General features: G+C 29.5%; 1 protein-coding gene across 1 annotated transcript; it reads left to right on the forward strand.

Moving 5' to 3' along the window:
* The first annotated feature begins 13,245 nt into the window (after window positions 1-13,245).
* Window positions 13,246-16,276, forward strand: LOC130969059 (delta(24)-sterol reductase). The gene is made up of 3 exons (XM_057894632.1): window positions 13,246-13,335; window positions 13,983-15,240; window positions 15,603-16,276. Exons 2-3 carry the CDS (start codon window positions 14,002-14,004, stop codon window positions 16,056-16,058), a joined length of 1,695 nt encoding a protein of 564 aa, XP_057750615.1. The 5' UTR covers window positions 13,246-13,335; window positions 13,983-14,001; the 3' UTR covers window positions 16,059-16,276.
* Window positions 16,277-18,606: the final 2,330 nt, after the last annotated feature.

Here is an 18,606-nt window from a genome sequence, read left to right on the forward strand (position 1 = left end):
GTTGAAGACTAATCCCAGTTTCATTGTACAAATATGCACCACCCCCAACCAGATGGTGAAGTTACCTTTGATAAGATGTATGTATGCTTAAGCGGCTGTAAAAATGGGTTCAAGGCTAGCTACCATCCGTTGATAGGTCTAGATGGTGCTTTCCTGAAGACATGGTTTGGTGACCAAATTTTGTCAGCCGTGGGGTTAGATGCAAATAACCATATCTATGTGATAGCTTGGGCTATTGTGAGAGTAGAGAATACAGAGACATGGAGATGACTTCTTGAGCTACTTCATCAGGACTTGGGTTACTATAAAGATCATGACTGCTGCTTCATATCAGATATGCAAAAGGTATATGCTTATATTATGATGTGGTTTGGGTGATCGTGGTTCGCTTAACCAAGTCCGCTCATTTTATGCCTATCCGAGTGAACTATTCTATGGAGGAGTTGGCGGGAGAGAACGTCGACATGGTAGGATGATGGTGAACGAGGTACCTTGCCAACTTGTTGGATTAGCAACGTTGAAAGTAGGGTGCTTAGTGGGGAATATATGTATATATATGTATAGATATATCATATCGTGTGATTTGGATTTTCGAGGGTGAAAATCTTTTTAAGGAGGGGAGGATGTAAGAACCTGCGCTTTCACGTAAAACCGTTTTAATAAAGTAATTTTAGTGCCCGAAATAGATTCAAAATTTAGAAGTTTTAATTTGAAAATATAAATGTGATATTTGGTTTCAATGAATTTTTCTGAGTTGAAAAATGTACTTCTTTCGAAAAGTTTCTGTAAAAATGCGTACTGACACTTAAGCAGGCAGTACCAGCTCTACTCTATCCAATACTGCGTATTTTGGAAAATAATATTTTGAAAAGTGATTTATTGTTTTGAAAGGATAAAAATAATTTAGAATAAAAAATCGGACACTAATTTTAGAGGTTTTGGCCCAAAGTGGGCCAAACGTACCAAAAATGTCAACAGGTTGGACCGGGCCCAAGACCCAACCTATATAAACTCATTTAATGAGCTTTGAACTCATTTTCCAGCCCTAAGAGAGAGAGGGCCGTGGTTTTTTAGAGAGGAGAGGAGAAGATGGATGACACTATTCATCCTCTATTTCCGGAAGCCATAACTTTTAATCCGGAGCTCCGATTGACGAGCTGTTTGCAGCCACGCGAAGCTCTTTTCGAGCTCTACGTTTCTATCTAAGCAAATCTGGTAAGAAATTGCGTCTCTCTTTCCAGTTTTGTGCCCTAGATTTCTGCATTTTTGAGGTTATGGTTTTGAGTAGATTTTTTGGTTTTGGTTGTTTAGGTGATCTCTAGTAGCGAGTAAATGTTGGATTTTACCCCTAATCACATTGAGTAAGGTAAGATTTCACTAAACCCTTATATTTAGTTGTTTTGTGTATCTTAGGTTTTGATTTTGGTATATATATGTGTTATTAGTTTGAGCTTTGGTGTTGGTTGGAGTTGGTTGAGGTTTTGGATCAAGCTTGGTGGCTTCATTTTGGTGTTTGGTGCATTTGAGAATCAGCCAAGGTATGGTTTCGGATTCCTTTATGTAATATGTAATGTTTCTGGACACTTAGACTAGTTGACCCTAAGATAGGATTGAATGTTGTGGGTGTATGAGTAATTATATGTGAATTGATGTTAATTGTTAGTGTATGAGTAATTATTCTAATCCACATTATAGTTGGGGTAGCCATAAAATGGTTTGTTCGGATTCGAATCTATCCAAACCATCTGAGGACTGGCCTGCAGCCACAGCCGCACTATTCTGGCGGGACCGATCTTCTGCTCTTCGTTTGCGTTCTAGTCCGGTTCCAGCTAGATGAGGAACGAACAGAGCTTCCACCTGTAGTGCTACCACCACCCAACATCGACATGAGTAGCAGCTCCAGGTAAAACTGTGTGAGAACAGGAAGAAGTGTATGAAAGAAGAAGAAGAAGAAGAGATGAACAAGACGACTATAGCTTGGCAATCCGACTCCATGTCAGCACTCCGGTGATGAGTCATCACCTAAAATATGGCAAAGAATCAGTTTGAGTGCTCGTAGCTCTATTATGTATGGAAAAATGTCTCTATTATCGAAGTAAGCTAGTTCCACCTGAAAATAAGACAAATGAAATGCATTAAGAGAAAAAATCGGGATTTTAGAAATTACTCTAAGTATTTGCGTGAATCTCAAGAACAACTATAGGTATTTACTCGCTTATTGTTTGCTGCAACACCTTCTTCTCTTAATGCATTTCATTTGTCTTATTTTCAGGTGGAACTAGCTTACTTCGATAATAGAGACATTTTTCCATACATAATAAGAAATCTCATCAAGCACTGTAGTCATTGTTAATGAAAAATTCTATAGTCAAATGTTGCATGCATTTTATGCTGTAAAACGTGTGATAATAAGTTTCCAATAAATTGGAAAACATCCATTTTAAGGGATGTACTTTTTGACTTCCTTCTCAAGTGTTTATAAGTTACTCAACATGTAAATGGTTACTGTGTTGAGTTCAATATATGTGCCATAACTCTGTCCATTGAAAAAGAATGGGAATAATTGTATTCATTAAAATAAAATGAATAAAGATTTAAATTTTTCACTAATAATTATTGAAGATATCTATTGTATTATCGTAATTAATGAGACACTCTTTTTATTTTAAGAACCTCTTTTAAAATTGATCAAAAACCCCATCAAACAAATGACATGATCAATGAAAGTATATTACAATGAAAAAAGGAGAGATCGTGTCAAAAAGGAGAAAGGAGCACGGTAGAATAGGCGAAGGCAGAGAGGAAGTCAAAGAGAAAAAAATGGGTCAGTGTAGACACGGAAGTAGAAATGGGGAAGCGAGAAGAGAAAGAAAGACGGTGCAGACTGCGGAATAAAAGGAAGAAGAAAAAGTTAGGATCTAGGACCAAATAAGATCCAAAATTAAATATTATTATGTCATCAAATCGTTGAAGAGTCTAGTGTGGCAAGATTTTGTCATCTTAGTACTTTATTTGCTAATTTATTATCGAAAATGGTTGAAAGACCAAATTGATGTCCGAACTTAAATTTGGGGATCACTATAAAAATTTTAAATTTTAAAGACTAAAATGAATAATCGCATAAATCTCAAAGATCAAAATAAAAATTTACTTTGGATTTGACATTTTGATTATTATACTTGTTAAATAGATTTTGGGTGATCTTATAAATAAAAAAATATTAATTTAATGCAAATATTTTCAAAAGGTGTTTAGTTGTAGCTGAAAAAACAAAAATGTTCATAATTACGAAACTACCATGTAAAAAAATTTAATTATAATTTTTTCTTATATAAATAAATACAAAACTATAGAGTACTCTATTCAAGCAAAATTATGGAATATCCATGAAATTTGTAAATAATATTTGTTGCATATGATAAATTCTTTTTTTTGTAGCATTTTAATTATATAAAAAATAACTTTACTTTCCATTAAAAATTATGGAATATCCATGAAACATCTAAAACCACCACAATCATACATCTAAGTCCTATCTCCTATGAGACATACCACTGTCATTTACATGACTAAGATCTAATTTGAATAAATATATTAATTAAGTTTCTTTTAAAAAAATAATTTAAACAATAAATATCTATATTAAAAATAGTTTATAAATAAGTTATTTTATATTTAAATTTTTTGTTTTATAAATATTTATTTTAAAAGAAATATGATAAAAAAATTTATTATGAGAGAAGTCATTTTTTTTACTTTGCTATAAGCTCTTAAATAGTTTTGTAGAAAGCTGCAATTTAATTTTAAAAATTGAACCAAACATTAATACTACTATTTTTCAAAAGTCAAAAACTAAAAAAAATTACTTTTAAAATTTTCCAAACATCTCTTATTCTCATATACTTTCCTTATGTTAATCCATTTCAATCCCCTTTTTTACTTTTTATCCGCTACAACTAAAAACTAACACAATGGACGTTACTTCCTCATATACTAGCCAATAATAATAATAATAATCTTAGCAATTTTATTTTCATAACTTTCTTGCTTATATATAAGCGTGTAAACATATATTATCCAATTCTCCCTACCGCATTAACCTGAGGGAGACAAAGACCAAAAAAAAAAAAAAAAAGAAGCTGAGGGAGACAGGGAGATTATGAATCCAAATTCCAATCCTACTCCCAATTCCAATCTCAATTCAATCAGTTTCAAACTATTAATTCAAGAACTCTAAATTTCCAACGTCTCACTTTTATATTCAGTTTTAATGATGCGCAAAAAACGATTTGATGGCTTGTTCTGGTCATGACCGCACACATTTCCACAGTTTTGAATTTGATGCATACAACGGGAAGGGATTTGGGCTAGAATTCCAAGTCAGTCATTCTACGTTTAAAAAATAAAAAAATAAAACACACACACAATCATATTATGTGTATAAAACAATCAACTATTTCTATAAAACATAAATTATATATTTAAAAAATTTAATTTTAATACACTGTCAGTGTAAAGTAGTTTTACACATATATATAATTACGTAACATCACATCAATAAAAATAACTACCTTTTACATTGACTACGTATATAGTCATCTAAAAAAATGAATGTAATTATCATACTTATTACACATACAAATTTTTTTGACATACAAATTTATACAAGTTAACCGTAACCTAACAAAACCCACTTTCATAATGCGCGCGTAAAATCACGTCATTCCTCTTCCAACGTTTGTATCACGCGTTCCTCCTCTTCCTCTTCTTTCTTCTCCTTCTTCTTTCGGTATTCTTTCTTTTTCTTCGCGTTCCTTCTTCTTCTTCGTGTTTCATCCTCTTCGTCGTTTTTTTTATTGCTGCTATTATTGCTGCACTTTTTTCCTCCTCTTTCTATTGATTTTGTAGCATTATGTATTCTTTTTAGAAGTGATCCGGTCGTTACAAATTCAACATCATAAATCGGCATTATCACTCATAACTCGGCATTATTCAGATCATTACTCAAAAAGACGACGTTACAGTTCGGCATCTCAATCATTAAATCGGCATTTCAATCATTAAATCGGCGTTTCCATCATTCAAATCAGCCACTTGCGTTACAACTCAGCTTAACGGATTGATTCACGAAATGAAACGTCCGACAAAATGTTTTACCTTATTTATTACTCTTTAATACAGGCAATAAAGGAGAATCATAACAGACTCATACACTTTTCACCTACAAAAAGGTATGATCTCTCATCTAAAGGACACATTGAATTCTCAATACTAACTTAAGCTTCGGAGTGCCTTTGCAGGTACACTCCCCCCTGTTTCTTGCTCAAAGCTCTACGCAATTGGACATCCTCTTGGAGAAAAGCTCGGGTTATCATAAGGCTTGAAGGTCGGCCCCGAAAGCAATAGCTCGGCGTCGACTCCCAGAGACTGAGCTCTCCCTCCAGGTATCCATACAAGAACAAGAAGGTAACATAAGAACGAAAAAATGAATAAGAAACAGCAGAAGATGAGGAGAAAGAAGAGGAAGAATTTTGAATTATGCAGAATTTATCAGTATAAATTCACCGAAAATTCTTAAACAATACACAAAAATGTCTTAATTTTACACCGAAATTTGCTGCAACTACACAAAAATATTTTCTCTAATACTGCATTTTTTCTTCTTCTTCTTCTTCTTTCTTATTTCTTTCTTTATTTTAGTTGAATGATGTAAGTTCATTTTCTTCCAAGTAATTTTGCAGAATTATGTGTTTCTTATTCTTTGTTTGATATTTTTGTTTTTATTTTTGTTAAGAGTAGAACAAGAAGAAATTTGAGAAGGTAAAATAAGAAAGAAAAGATGAATAAAAGAAGAAGAAGAAGAAGAAGAAGAAGAAGAAGAAGAAGAAGAAGAAGCAATAAAAGATGAGGAGGAGGAAGATGAAGAGTTTTGAATTATGCAGCATTTATCAGTATAAATTCACCAAAAATTCTTAAACTATACACATAAATGTCTTAGTTTTACACCGAAATTTACTGCAAATACACAAAAATATTTTCTCTAATGCTGTATTTTCTTCTTTTTTTCTTATTTCTTTATTTCTTTTAGTTGAATGAATGTAAGTTCATCATCTGCCAAGCAATTTTGCATTATTATGTGTTTCTTTTTCTTCTTTGTTTGATTTTTTTATTCTTGTTAAAGAAAAGTAAAATAAGAAAAAATTTGAGAAGGTAAAACAAAAAAAAAGATGAATAAAAAAAAGAAGAATATCGTGATGATGATAAAAAAAAAAAAAAAGAAGAAGAAACAACAAAAGATGAGGAGGAGAAAGAGGAAGAGTTTTAAATTATGCAGAATTTATCTGTACAAATTTACTGAAATTTCTTAAACAATACATATAAATGTCTTAGTTTTACACCAAAATTTGCTATAATTACACAAAAATATTTTCTCTAATACTACATTTTTTTCTTTATTTCTCTCTTTCTTTTAGTTGAATGAATGTAAGTTTATTTTTTTTCAAGTAATTTTGTAGCATTATGTGTTTCTTCTTCTTTGTTTGATTTTTTTTTTGTTTTTATTCTTGTTAAGAAAGAGTAAAACAAAAAGAAACTTAATAAAGTAAAACAAAAAAAGAAAGATGATTAAGAAAAGAAAAAAAGAAGATGGTGATTATGATAAAAAGAAGAAGAAGCAGAAGAAAAATAAGCAGAACATGAGGAGGAGGAAGAGGAAGAGTTTTGAATTATGTAAAATTTATTAGTATAAATTCGCCAAAAATTCTTAAACAATACATATAAATGTCTTAGTTTTTATACTGAAATTTACTGCAAATACACAAAAATATTTTCTCTAATACTGCATTTTCTTCTTCTTTTTTTCCTTATTTCTTTCTTTCTTTTAGTTGAATGAATGTAGGTTCATCCTCTTCCAAGTAATTATGCAGCATTAGGTGTTTTTCTTTTTGTTATTCTTGTTAAGAGAGTAAAATAAGAAGAAACTTGAGAAAATTTTATAGCAAAAATTTTAGATCAGGCAACGTCATCAATATGACAAAATTTCTACGATAACAATAGCAATGACGACAATAACAATAATGACAATACGTATAAGAAGAAGACGACGATGTTGTATCGATAATGATCATGATGATGAAGATGATAGAGGAGAAGGAGGAAAAGGAAGAAGGAGGAAAAAGTCCAATGAAAAAAGAGGAGGAGGAGGAGGAGGAGGAGGAGGAGGAGGAGGAGGAGGAGGAGGAGGAGGAGGAGGAGGAGGAGGAGGAGGAGGAGGAGGAGGAGGAGGAGGAGGAGGTGGTGGTGTTGGTGACGACGATAACAAAAGAAAAAAAATAACAAAAAGAAGGAGAAGAAGGAGAAGACGAAGTTGTTGGGAATAAGGGCCCGTTTGGGAGATTTTAAAAGTATTTTTTTTTAACTTTTGACTTATGAAAAGTAGTAGTATTAATGTCTGGTGCAATTTTCAAAACCAAATTGTAACTTTCTAAAAAGCTATTTAGGAGTTTATAGAGAAGTTAAAAAAAAAATGACATCTCTCATAATACTTTTACTTTTCATCATATTTCTATAAAATAAGCACTTTTAGAGTTAAAAATCCAAATACAAAATAACTTATTTATAAATTACTTTTAACAAAGTCATTTATTGTTTAAGTTATTTTATCAAAAGGAGCTTAATTAAGTTGATTACTCAAACTGGGCCTAAATAATATGACCACAATTCAGTCAATTATGCCTCAAATAATTTGTTATTGTTATTATATTAAAATATTAATATAATAAGATCTTTGAATATATATATATATATATATATAATGATCTTTGTTGGATGAAAATTAATAGATCTCATTTATTAAATTATATGTATAGATGATGGATATAGAGATACGACTATTGAACTGACTCAGTTTGAGAATCCTAATGATTATAATTACCGCATATTTATCAATAGAATATTCTCAAAAATGAACATGGTAATAGAATTCTTTTGACTTACGACTATCATAGTAATTAACAATGTATTTAGAAACACTCTACTATACAGATTAAAGTTGTATATAGAGAGTATAAATTCCTTTTATAGTTATTTTTTATTATTTTATTATTGTTTAAAATGTGAGTTATAGCTTTCTCAATCTCTCTTTTATCTTATAAAAGGAAAAATCTGTAAACTTACATCTTTACCATATAATTCACCATGTATTTATTATACTTTGATTCCGGACACCTAATACCCTATGGTGCTAGTTGAATGGACATTGCGTGTGATTTAAATACTTGTAGAATTAATGATTAGTCAATAAAAAATCCGTTAACTCTTGATAAAGAGTTTGAGTTCTATGATTATAATGACTGGGATAAATAAAACCTTGGCCAATGAGATTGAATGAATGAAAAAATAAGTTTCTTAGGTCATTCACAGTTCATCATAATAATGGTAACAAGTTAGGGTTTGACAATTAAACCATACTCTAAGGGTTAACTAAGAGTTGGAAAGATGGAAGAAATTATACTTTGTTCTTCTCAGGTTCTTAGTAAAAATACATTACTTCATACTATCGGGTCGTTGAGGAGTGTTGCTAGACACCAACTTTGATTAGTAAATTTAGTATGACTAATTTACTCTCCGCTTAGTATTGAACCTATGAGGCCACACACTAACGAATGCTCTAATCTTTGTTATAGAATTATTTAATTATTATTTTGTTTTGATCAAATAAATAACTATATTAATTCAAATGGAATATTATTGTATTCTTTGTTAGCACCAAGAATATAATAATAGCATGATAATTGAGAATATTAAATGAGATTTGAAAATAATTAATTATTCTATTTCTAAATTTAAATTATAAGTTTGGATGAGATCTTAACTGATTCTGTTTTAAATTGTTATGATATGATTCATAAATGTGAAAGATTCAAGTTAAAAATAACAAGATATGATTTAAATTTAAAATGAGATTCAAACTTAAAATTTGTAACAAATCTCATACTATATATATGTATACCAAGAGTATAGGAAAAATATGAATAACACACAAGTATTTTATTCTTTTACCTCTACAAATATAAACGTATGTAAGTCTAATTCTTAGAGAAAAATTTTATGGTATGCATAAAGTTGCAAGAAGATTTTCAATTTAGATCAAATGTCCATTGGTCAAAGAGTTGACAGCAAAGGTTGGTCTCGGTGTGGATACGCATAGCGTCTTTGTACCATCGAAAGAGAAAGTAATTTTTACGAGCTACCCAGGTATTTAGATCTGATCTATATATTGTTTCTAAAATAAAATTTAAACCTAAAATAAATTTTTAGGAGTATTTTTTTTCTTTTTTTCCGCTTTGTGTTATGAACACATAGTAATTCTTCAGAAGTGTAAGGAGAAAAAAAAGAAGAAGAAGAAGAACGTGCAGAGCGCGTGAATATAAATGACTTATATAAACTTATACCTGTAAATAAATGACTTACATGTGAAGGATAATTGTGTAATTATATCAAAATTATACTCTACATTTAAAATGATTTAAATAATATAACTATTAATTTAGTAGTTTATTTTTTTATTAATATTTGTGTAACCTAAAACCGTTGCAGTTCCTAAACAGATCTTTCTCTCATGCACCACAAACAATACACAACTTAAACAACCATTTCCTTCCACTACAAACTAGGACTGTAAATTTTGTGGATCCTATATTTGAGTTTTTTTTTTTCGGCATACTAATCCTACTGTTTTATTTTTATTTTTTTCCACAAATCTCATTATGTCATATTACCCAAATCCTGCAATTCCAATACATATAAGTATTGTAGCAATTGTCACACCATAAAAATGTCCAATTTTATATGTCTGCTTATTTGAGGGTTGGTGGGGCTGGACCCTATGATGTCGCCCGCTGGCCATATCAAAGGGATCTGAGATGGATGGCCAGATGGGAGAATTTTTCAAATTTGAGTTTCAATAAAGAACAAAAGTGGGTTACCAATTAAAAATAATAAAGTTAAATAAAAAAAAATAATTGTAAGGTTGTCCTCAATTCACATGGGAGGGGAAAACTTTCCATGTGATAGCCAACGAATCTGATTAGCCGGTCCCTTTCTCGTTGGGATTCTAATCTTTTTTATCTGTCTTCAGTCATGTTTTTTTATAATTTTTCTTTTTATGTTTTTACTCTATTAACTTTTGCCTTTTTAAATTTCATTTGTTTTAAAAAAACCATGAGTTCTACTAGAAGTATTTTTCTATATATAAATATATAAGACACCTTAATAAACATATAAACTAAGACGTGTTAATCTAAAAATATTTAGATTTTACCACATTTGAACTAAGTCATATTTTTGTATATAAATATACGACACCTTAATAAACATATAAATTAAGATGTGTTAATCTAAAAATATTTAGCACATTTAAACCAAGTCAATCTAACTCACAAAAAAAACTAAGTCAATCTTAAATTATACTGAATGTATGACATATTTTTTTAGATAAGTGTTCTATAATTAATGAATAAGAATATAAATAAAATAGACATATATACATTTTTTTGGTAATATAGTATCGTTACTAACAATAATATATATCTTTTCACAAACAAAGGATCGTTACTAACAAGGCTAGAATATTTTTTTTCCCTGGTGTCAGGCTACAATATAATATGTATTTTTTTTATGAAAAATAATAATTTCACTTTTATTTTTTGTAATATTATTTTTTTATATATAATTTTTTTATATTATATATTGCATAAATTTTTAGAAAAAAATAACATTATCAAAATTAAGTGGCAGTATTCATTTTTTTTAAGTTTAATTAATCTGTTTCTATAATTTTACTAAATTTGTAATTAGATCTTTATATTTATTTTTTTTCAATTGGGTCATTACATTATTTTTAATTTTATAATTATTTCATTTTTATGTCAAAAGCGTTAAAATTAATGAAATATTTTTCTCAAAATATATATGGTCAAAGATTTAATTAAATTCTTAGTTGTGGATATTTTTAATTTACAAAAAATATCTAATTAACTCTAATATTTTTTATACTAAAAAGAACCTAATTACGAAATTAAGAGTTAGTTTGAATTAGATTTTGAAAAAAGTACTTATTTTTTCTATCTTTTTTAAAATGATATTTTTTTTAACAGACAAAAATTATTTTACATTTGAATAGACTTTTTAAAAAAAGTTTTCAAATATTAAAAATATCTTTTGCTTCAGTTTTTTTAGTAAGATATTGTTAGTTTTTAGGAAAAAAATAATTTACTTTTAAAAAAAATGTATTCAAATAAATTTAAAATTGAATAAAAATATTTTATTTCTTTTAAATAACTTTTTTTCATTCAAAAAAATAAATCCAAACTAACATTAAAAAATTCTCTTAAAGCACTAAAATTTTATATAGTGTAAACGATATTTTATTTAATGTAATTTTCTATAGCGACTATTATTTCATTAAAAGAGTTTACTGTACATTATATTTATAAAATTTTATGTTAATAAAAATTTGCTTGTCGTAATTTTTATACACATAAGAATTGATACTATACACTCTTTAAAGTATCATCGTCAAAATTGGTTATCTAAATTATTGGTAATATATAATCTTGATGAAACTTAACGGAAACAATTTCTATCGTTACAATTATAATATATAATTTTGATCTAAGTATTTAATCAATAAAAATACATCTTATGAAATTAATTCATAAAATATAGATAGATAAGTTTGTGATTTTTCATGTTCAAATTTTTTTTGGAATATTATATGTACTACTTTATATACAAATATTTCCTTTTTTATATTAAATTAATTCATAAAATATAAGAGAGAACAAAATCTTTGTTTTTTATATAATAATAAAATATAACTTATTAATTATTATTATATAAAAATTTATACAAATATAATTTTTTATGTTTTTATCATTTTGTTAAAATATTTTTCTGGTAAAAATTTATCATATATTTATATTTTTCAAAAGGAAAAAAATGATGTAATTTAACACTTTAAAATATCTCTTATCTCAAACAAGTGAATGAATTTTACTCATTTTTATAATTGATTAATTTTCTTGAAATAAGAGATATTTTTAAACAGTAACCTAACCATGCAAAGGAAATCATTGGGCCCCAAATTGAGTAAGCACATGTGTCAGCCAATTTGTTGCATGGGAATGCATCTTACAGTGATGCAGTCGCACACTCACAGCTGACTAAGTGAGTAGAATAGTGTGTAAAAGTTTCTAGACTGTACCGTTGCATTTAATCAATACAAATTAGATGAGATCTATACCAAAAAATGTGTCATATATTTAATTTAAAAAATGTGTCAAATTTAATTATATGAGATAAAATTAATATCCAAAATATCTCTATATTTAGTTCTTTATTGGTGGCCTTCTTTTGCATTTTATTTCAATTTTATTAGTTTAATTTATAATATTTTTTATGTTAGTTTCTCAAAAAATATCAAGAACCAATAAATTTTGTGATTTATAATCATTAATTAGTTATTATTAATATTTTTAATTGTGTAAAATTTTATTTAATAGTATAAAATTATTCATTTTTTTTTCACTGGTTAAATAGTGGCCAAATTTTAATAAAAGTGCAGGTCTTTTAAACTTTCTCTATTCCTTTATTAAAATATCTTTAGACTTCAATAATTATAGACAAAAAAAATAAAACTATAATTCATTAACTTAATTTAATTAAAATATAAAGTACAATTTGTTCTTCCTTATTTCATATATAAAAATGATTAAAAACAAAATTTTTAAGTAAAAAATTATTTTTAATTTTTTTTTTCATTTCTTGACAATAATTTATTTATTAATTAAAAAATAAATTTTTCACAAAATTATTGTATATTTAGTATTAATATCAATCAAGATATACATATAAAATTAACTATTAAATCAATTATTTATATAAATATATGTTATAATATAAAATATATATTTATATACCAATACATAATAACTATTTTTGACGAATGTTTTTTGCTTGTAACTAATATTTTTAAATTAATATTTGGGAAATAAAAAAATTATATTAAAAACTTGAAAAGGAGTACACAAGAGTACATTATATACATGTATCCAGGTGCTAACAAGAAAATAAAAGCTAACTAATTGATCATTTTATAAATAATAATATATAGTCTAATAATAATTAATGATAGATCTCTAATTTTTTTTATTAACAGGGAAAAAAATTTCGCCCTCAATGTCAATGAGAATGAGTTGTTCGTTCACTCCCTAACTCGCTTTAAAACCCCAACACAATCTACTCTCACTTGCACACACTTCGTCGCCTATTCAGGTACTCTCTCTTTCTCTCTCTTCTTGTTCTCACTCCATATACTCCTAGTGTAGTTATAATTCTGATTTTTTCAATGTAATCTGAAATTTTTTGTTTTGAATTTCTAATGTATTACTGAGAAATATCTAAAACTCTTTAAAAAAACAGTTATTTTTGTTAATGTAGTAGTTGCATGATTTTAGTTTGTTCTTATTTTGGTTATATTTTCTATCGTAAAATCTCAGATCTTTATAGCTCGTGTTTGGATTTTGTTAAATATTGGTTGTTCTGGACACATGCAACTATTTCTCGCTTAATTTTAAAACTTCTCTTGAATTATTTATATATGTGTAGAGATTTGATACCTATTAGTTTGCTTAAGTAGGGTAACTTAATGAAGAATCGTTAACGATTCTGTTTTCTTATTTTCTTCTGAGGAGAAGGTAGTAAAGCAGTTCCTCTGAGCTGAAAATTTGTGTTGAGTATTTTGTTGTTTTGCTTTATGGTGTTATATAAATTTTTATATTAGATCTATGTTATTGTTATCTTCTAATTTGTTTTTCATAAATGTTACTTCTAGTATTTCAGTGTTTTGTAACTGTTTAATACTTGTGAGTTCTATTTGTGCAAATTTAGTGTACTTATATTTTTTTTCTTTCAAATTGAAGCTGTTTACGGTCTAAAGTGATGTCTGATCTTGAGGCTCCCTTGCGTCCGAAGAGGAAGAAGGTTTGGGTGGACTATCTTGTTCAGTTTCGATGGATTCTTGTCATTTTCGTAGTCCTTCCCATTTCCTTCACTATTTATTTTCTTATATACCTTGGAGATGTGAGATCTGAGTGGAAGTCATATAAGACGCGCCAGAAGGAGCACGATGAGAATGTAAAGAAGGTCATCAAACGTCTCAAGCAGAGGAATCCATCCAAGGATGGTCTCGTATGCACAGCTCGTAAACCATGGATTGCAGTTGGGATGCGAAATGTTGACTATAAGAGGGCTCGTCATTTTGAAGTTGATCTATCTGCTTTCAGAAACATTCTTGAAATCGACAAGGAGCGAATGATTGCAAGAGTGGAACCCCTAGTCAACATGGGCCAGATCTCGAGAGCAACAGTCCCAATGAATCTCTCGCTTGCAGTTGTTGCTGAGCTTGATGATCTCACTGTTGGTGGCCTTATTAATGGTTATGGAATTGAAGGAAGCTCCCATTTATATGGCCTGTTCTCTGACACTGTTGTGGCCTATGAAATTGTTTTGGCAGATGGAAGGCTTGTTAGAGCCACCAAAGACAATGAATACTCTGATCTGTTTTATGCTATTCCATGGTCTCAGGGAACACTTGGGCTTCTTGTTGCTGCCGAAATTAGGCTTATTCCTGTTAAGGAGTACATGAAACTAACTTACAAACCTGTTGTTGGTAATCTGCAAGACATTGCACAGGCATATGCCGATTCTTTAGCACCGAGAGATGGAGACCAGGAGAAGGTGCCAGATTTTGTTGAAACAATGGTTTATTCACCAACCCAAGCTGTCTGCATGACAGGGAAGTATGCTTCAAAAGAAGAGGCTAAGAAAAAGGGGAATAAGATCAACAGTGTAGGATGGTGGTTTAAACCCTGGTTCTATCAACATGCAGAGACGGCACTGAAGAAAGGAACATTTGTTGAATACATTCCCACTAGGGAATATTACCACAGACATACGAGGTGTTTGTACTGGGAGGGAAAGCTTATTCTCCCATTTGCTGACCAATTTTGGTTTAGGTTTCTCTTTGGTTGGTTGATGCCACCCAAAGTGTCTTTGCTCAAGGCAACTCAAGGTGAAGCTATAAGGAACTATTACCACGACATGCATGTCATTCAAGACATGCTTGTTCCTTTATACAAAGTTGGAAATGCATTAGAATGGGTTCACCGTGAGATGGAGGTACTTTTCTCCTCTTTTCCCAACCTTAATAATGTCTTGCATGAATTTTGCCAATTAAATTGTTTTACTCTAGATAAAGTAATTAAAGATTGTGTTTTTGTCCTACACTTTATCTCATAAATACGAAAATAAGAATTAAAATTTTCTTGAAACTATGAAGTTGAATCTTATTAGAAAATTTGAGGAGTGAGTTTTACAGGTACTCTTATTATTTTTGATAAGTAGCAATTTATTGGAGATAGTGCTCTATTTTATCTCAGTTCAAGATGATCGTGTCATCATCTTAGGAATTCACATTTTCTTGAATAAATCAAATTGGTTTAACTGCTTATTTTGTTTCTTATGTTTTGTCAATACATTAGGTCTACCCTATTTGGCTATGTCCACACAAACTGTACAAGTTGCCTGTGAAAACTATGGTTTATCCGGAACCAGGTTTTGAACTACACCGCAGGCAAGGAGATACACAAACTGCTCAAATGTACACAGACGTGGGAGTTTACTATGCACCAGGTCCTGTTTTGAGGGGCGAGGTATTTGATGGCGCTGAAGCTGTTCGCAAGATGGAGGCATGGTTGATCGAGAATCATGGTTTCCAGCCGCAATATGCTGTGTCCGAGCTGAACGAGAAGAACTTCTGGAGGATGTTTGATGCTGGTCTCTATGAGCATTGTAGGAGGAAGTATGGAGCTGTTGGAACCTTCATGAGTGTGTACTACAAATCAAAAAAGGGTCGGAAGACCGAAAAGGAAGTACAAGAAGCCGAGCAAGCACACCTTGAAAATGCTTATGCTGAAGTTGATCAACCAACAGACTGATGATTTTAAATTTTGGATCATTTGATGAGTAGGTTTTGTTATTTCATGTTTGCTTTATTAAGGATTTTGCCACTCCTGGCATTTTATTATCCATTTTCTTATTGCTTTAGTTGCTGATCTTGTTCTAGATTTTTCAATGTCTTTGGTTAAGGTGTGGACTTAATATTATTGTTTTAACTAGTTGAGACTAAATTGGTTATAACTGCTTGAGTGTGATATCATTTGATCCATTTTTCTACCAATCCATTGTATTATGCATTTATAGTTAGAGTAACGTTATACATCCAAATTTTGTTATAAACTAAGTCCAAAACAATAAAATTTATAATAATACGAGTCATAACTGATTTTTGTTATGTTAGACTAATTTGTTAGACTTAGTTAACAAAAACTTGTTGGATTTAGTTAGCAAAAAAAACTTGGATGTTTTGTATTATTCTTATGAATACTTGAAATGGTTTACATTCACGTGTATTGTACTCAATAAATTTTTGGTCTTATGGATACTTGGAATGGCTTTTGTTCACATGTATTGTACTCAGTACATAGTTTCACATGTATTGTACTCAATACATAGTTTTTCGGTGCCTCTGAATTGATATGGTCCTTAAAAATCTTACAATTTAGAAGTGGGTCAGAAAAAACAAACCATTCCTGATAGAAAGAATTTAAATACAATTAAGATGAAATTAATTTAATTACTACAGTTATTTCTATATATATTGTACTTTTATATTGTAGAATAAAATATGTTTTTTGTTCTTAACGTCTAGAGTAAGTCATTTTTTAATATTTATAAAAGTAATTCAATGTTATTTGCATTCTTAATATTTATAAAAGTAATTAAATGTTATCCCGCTGTTAATTATGTTCACGGGATTAATTTTAATTTTTAACGATTTATTATCTGAAATAAATTATTTGTATTCTAATTTTAAAAAGAAATTTTTAAAAAATAATTTAAATATTAAAAATACGTTAGAGACAAAAATAATATTTACTATATACTGAATTTCATTGGCATTACAACTATTTTATTTATACTAACAGCATTCTAACAAAGCCTAAACCTAAATGGTTTAGATTTGATAAGTGCACTGCTTCCAACACAGCATATAAAAAGTTAACTATATAAATGTCTACTAGAAGAAACAATGAAAGGTAAATGTTTTCTGATGTTGATGAGTGGTTCTCTGACTTTAACTTAGTGATCCAATTCCAAAATCTTTATTTAATTATATTCAAATTAGTATAAAGTCTGGTGTTATGTGGGTCGTATATTTAATCTACTTTATACTATTTATAAATAATTTACTTAAAAAATTAATATATATTTATTAACGAATAATCTCTGTTACAAGTCTTACAAGTTCTTTATCCTTAAACGCGCCTCTTGTGGCATGTGTATTTCACACGTCCCTTAACAGACTTTTAAATCAATTAACGCGCGAATATATAAATTTCTTTTTTTCAAAGGATTTCGTTTCCTTTTTTGAATTTTTTGCCTTTTTTGTTCGATCTTGTTCGTGTGTTCCTCTTTGCCTTTTCATTCGTTCTTTACGTGCGTTTCTCACTGGTTTCTTACTCATCATATACGTGCGTTTCTCTCTCTGTTTTCTTGCTTCGATTTTCTCGATTTTCATAGTTTCTGAAATCAAGCTTTGAAATTATTTTGAAGATAATGGATGATTCAACTTCAGATTGTTAGCTGAACCAGGGCGACGTGGATTTTCAATTTGAATCGAATGAAGTTCCTAAGGTGTGATTTAGTTTCAGTTAATTATTGAATCTGAATTTGATGCAGTTAGTTGTTTATGATTGTCTAGCTAAATAATGCGTGAACGTTGACTGTGAAATTAATGCGTGAACATTGACTGTGAATTGAATCTAATGTACTAGTTTTAATTAATTTTGTGCATTTTATACCAGACGTTCGAGTATAGATCAGAATTATTTGGGTGTATTTTAGGAAAGTTTAGGTGTATTTATAGTTTATGACTTTTCTTATTATTTTAGTTGAGTTGTTGTCGTTTGGGTATAGATCAAGAATATTTGGGTGTATTTTAGTTGAATTGTTATTTTTTTATGACGTGCAGAAACTCTACAGTATATCCTTGTTTTTAACATGGTTTATTTTGCAGCCCCTCTGTGTTGTTCATGACCAGTTTGTTCCCAAGGTTAGAATGACTTTTAACACCCTTGAAGATGCTGCAAAATTTTACTAGGACTGTTCGAAGGCTGCAGATTTTTCTACAAGAGTTTGGAGCACAAATAAGAAGGAAAACTAAATTAAGAATCAATTGATTACGTGTAGCAGAGAGGGAACATGGAAATCTAAATATCTCCGACCGAGAAGACAAATCCAACAGCTGGTTTAAATTGTCTTACAAGAATTTATATACACACATTGAAGGATGCTGGTGCTTGGATCAATTCGAAGGTCGTGTTGCATCATTCACATCCTTACTGTCCAGCTCAAGCAGAGATGCTCAAACAGCACAAAAAACTAAGCATGTCTGTCTGTCGTACAATAGAGAATAACAAGGAA

The sequence above is a fragment of the Arachis stenosperma genome, chromosome 3, assembly GCF_014773155.1.
Source record: "Arachis stenosperma cultivar V10309 chromosome 3, arast.V10309.gnm1.PFL2, whole genome shotgun sequence".
Lineage (NCBI taxonomy): Eukaryota > Viridiplantae > Streptophyta > Magnoliopsida > Fabales > Fabaceae > Arachis > Arachis stenosperma.